Raw genomic sequence first — 3,628 nt, forward strand, 5'->3', positions numbered from 1 at the left:
TTCAATTGCAATAAACATCCTTGAAAATCTATTGGGCAGTGGTGAGCAATTGCACTGTGCATCACTCATTTGTATATTCCATTATTACTGTTATTATCTTTATTATTGTCATTACTATTTTATGTTTTATTTTATTCCAATTATTAAATTGTTTTTCTCTCAACCAATGAGTTTTCTTACTTTTACCCTTCCGATTCTCTCCCTCATTTCCCAGCAGGGGAGGGTGAGCGAGCAGCTGTGTGGTGTTTGGCCACCAGCCACATTAAAGCCACCACAATGGGTAGTGGATTCATGAAATTTGTGACAAGTTTTATTATTTTTGCTTAGTATTTTTATGATTGTTTTTCTAGAAACAACAATTCAGGCAGTGAAAGTTTAACCCTTAATAATGAGTGCAGTTTCAGAACCTATCAATATAGAAGTGGGGAGCCTGTGTCTAATAGCGAAACACATACTAAAAATTAAGGAGGCAAAACTCAGCTTTGGGAGCATTATTTCAAACCACTGGAAAAAAAAAAGGGGCCTTGCCATGCAATATGGACACAACTTTCACATTACAACTCCAGCCTGTGCTAGGAACAGGATTCACTTCACCTAACTTTATCCATCTAAAGTTCCTGCTAGTTGTTTAGATACCTTTGGAGACAAGGGGAATAGCGCACTTCAGAATGAGTGCTAGAATGAGGTACCTTATGTCAGATGAGATTAATTCCATCCCATGTGATGTTTTTAAAAAACCTTTAACTCAGATTGGTTTCACAAGAGAATAAATCAATAGAAAATTCCTCTTTAAAAATGGAGAGGTTGACATTTACTCTGAAAGTTTCCCCTCCTGCCTACGAAGAAATATTGAGAGGAAGAAAAACATCACAAACAAGTCTGGCTAACCAAACATTCTGAGTAAAGAATTTTGACCCTCCTGGGCAGTTTGAATAATATTTGCTTTAATTTTAGGATTTACTTTTGTTTACTGAAACCTACTAACTGTCTTTTCCCACTGGATTACAGTAGCTGTTTAATACAATGACAATGGATTCAATACAGTGAATGAAGTGAATGATAAAGAACAAAACACAAATACCAGCCACGGTTCTTGCTGGAACAGACTCTTTGTTGATCCAAAACACAACTTGAGACAGGACTACAGTCATGATGCATGGAATATATGTCTGAATGAGATAGTAGCCTATTTTCCTTTGAAGATGGAAATAGAGTAGCTGAAGTGAATATTCGCCTAAAACAAACAAGCAATGAAAGTAATGAATGAATGGTACATGTGAAGCTGAGCTGTTCAAAGACCTTAATGCAGCATACCAAAAACTGTTCTGGCTGGAACAGACTCCTTGTTAATCCAGAAAGACACCTGAGAAAGAATGACTGTCATAATGCATGGAGTATATATCTGTATCATGAAGTAGCCCATCTTCCTTTGCAAGTGGAAATAAACTGTCATGATTACATATTCACCTGTTAAGAGACAAGTAAGTCAGCATTATTTTGGCAACACACAAGTAAACGTTATTGGCTTAAACCCAACATACTGTGTTCTGAGGAAAGCACTTACAGGCCTCCTAGTGCATAATAAAGATAAGCTGATTAAAAAAAGGTAAAGTGACCTTATGGAAACAGAAGAGAACAATATTTATCTGATGTATTGTTTTTACTGGAGCGGGGAGGCAGGGGGAATTCTTAAGAACTGCATGAAAAATTGTATGCTTAAAGGTATCATATTGAAAAGCTATCTTTTAAGACACAATGGTTTTCCAAGGATTTTATTTTTTAAAATGGCAAAAGATAATTAAACTAATTTGATTCTAGATGGAAAAAAACTTATAATTTATTTTCAAAATGTGTTTTGTAATGTCAATAGTTCCCACATGGCTACGTCTTACCTGTGTTGGATTTAATTGTTTCACTAGATACAGTTTGTCCTATGAGGTCATACTGGAGAAGACTGGAAGACTCTTGTGGAATTTCTACTGAATGCAGGGGTCCTTTTTTCCATGTATAAATTATTTCACTTTTTGGATAAGCATCTGAGTTAAAGAGGGAAAAATTACAGTTATTAATTACATAGTTTATAAGCAATTGAAAAAATAAGTAGCATGATCCCTTTTGTGGCTCAAACACCCAGAGAAACATGCATCCTCCTCCAGCAAGTTCCTAACCTCATTAATGACAAAATGCAAGAGAATGGTTGAGGTGGGACCTGATAGGCACTAGCTTTTGTTTCTTAATTTGCTATAAAACACACGCATTGATTACCACAGATTGACTAAATATTTTCATTTTGCAAAACTAGAAGTAATATAATAAATGTACCACAGATTTTATGACTTGTTGAAGGACTCACTTTGACTACTACATGTATAAGAAAAATAAACATTAAAATATGCTTCAACAGTCACCCTTCAGTGAATAAACCCATGTGCTTATGAATAGTCTGAGTTTCAGAGGAGAAAGTAAGATTCTAGTATGAAAAATGTAACAAAAAATTTCAGTTATGTCATTAAGTAGTGTCCGAGGGAGATCAAATGTATTACTATAAAAAACTGAAAGATACAGAAAAACTTACAGCTTCCAAACTTCAATGGACAAGCATGTCCATCCATAGGGAAGTTCACCAACCGCATAGGACAATCAGCATTAATGGTTAGTCTAGAATACATTATAGTAGATGACAATGAAAAAAAATTGTATGCAGGAACACTACTGAAAGAATCAAGAATAAAGTTCAACCAAAAGCAGAACAGACTCTCACCTCATTGTGTAAAGAATAGTGCCATTCTGCATAATTCTGAAAAGTTTGTTAGGAGTTGTCATATTGTGAGCAATCGACTTTTTTCCATTTCTAAAAAACGTGTCTGGTGTCCAAATTTTACTGACCATTAAATTGTTCAATCTCAAAATTTCAGTTGGCCCACTAAACTTCAACCTCTCATCAGTCCATGTCTGCCGAAAGAAGACATCCATTGTGTATTCCTATAGAAAATAAACAGATGGATGAGTCATGTGTGGGGGCCAGTAGTCCCAAGTTGCAGTGTACACAGTAACTCCATGAAAGAACGTAACACACATGTCAATGGCATTTCATTTAGTGCTTAAACACTTAATCCTATTACCATTAAGTAGCTACTTAAAAAAAAAAAAAAAAGTCTGTGAAAAAATATCACATTTTCTTATTATTTAAAGAATAGTTACAAATTAATCAGTGAACAGATAATTTGATATGAGAAAGGAAAAAAAAAAACCCATTGTCCTCTCAGAGAAAATAATTTAACTCAAAGTGACTGAGGTCAAAGGAAATACAAATGTCTAATTGAGTATCCTTTCAAAGCGCAAAACAAACTCTCAATGTTTAATTGCCGGGAACAAAATCGCCCTCCGTGCCCCGCCTCGGTCCTGGGCCACGGGCTACCCCGGCTGGCTCTGCTGGGGAAATCGCTATGGGCAGCTCCAGCCGAACGGCTCTGCCGGGCCCTGCAGATTGTGAAGAAGATTAGGCCTCGTAATCTGCTTTAATGACGGTCAACTCAGATGGCACCGTAATGAATCCCGGGAAAGGAGAGCAGGGGCGGCAAGCAGGGCCCTTACCATCTCCACGTCGGACACCGGCCCAAAGCTGGTC

General features: G+C 36.7%; 1 protein-coding gene across 1 annotated transcript; it reads right to left on the bottom strand.

Annotated features, from left to right (window-relative positions):
* Positions 1 to 1,081: 1,081 nt before the first annotated feature.
* On the bottom strand, positions 1,082 to 3,621 carry LOC104519637 (gamma-aminobutyric acid receptor subunit alpha-6; the record flags this gene model as incomplete). Its single annotated transcript, XM_010176492.2, has 6 exons — positions 1,082 to 1,234; positions 1,315 to 1,467; positions 1,893 to 2,036; positions 2,576 to 2,658; positions 2,762 to 2,982; positions 3,595 to 3,621. Coding segments are annotated over 6 exons (781 nt in total), but the record flags the coding sequence as incomplete, so codon positions are not given.
* Positions 3,622 to 3,628: the final 7 nt, after the last annotated feature.

This window comes from Antrostomus carolinensis, unplaced genomic scaffold (genome assembly GCF_000700745.2).
Source record: "Antrostomus carolinensis isolate BGI_N321 unplaced genomic scaffold, ASM70074v2 scaffold47490, whole genome shotgun sequence".
Taxonomy (NCBI): Eukaryota; Metazoa; Chordata; class Aves; order Caprimulgiformes; family Caprimulgidae; genus Antrostomus; species Antrostomus carolinensis.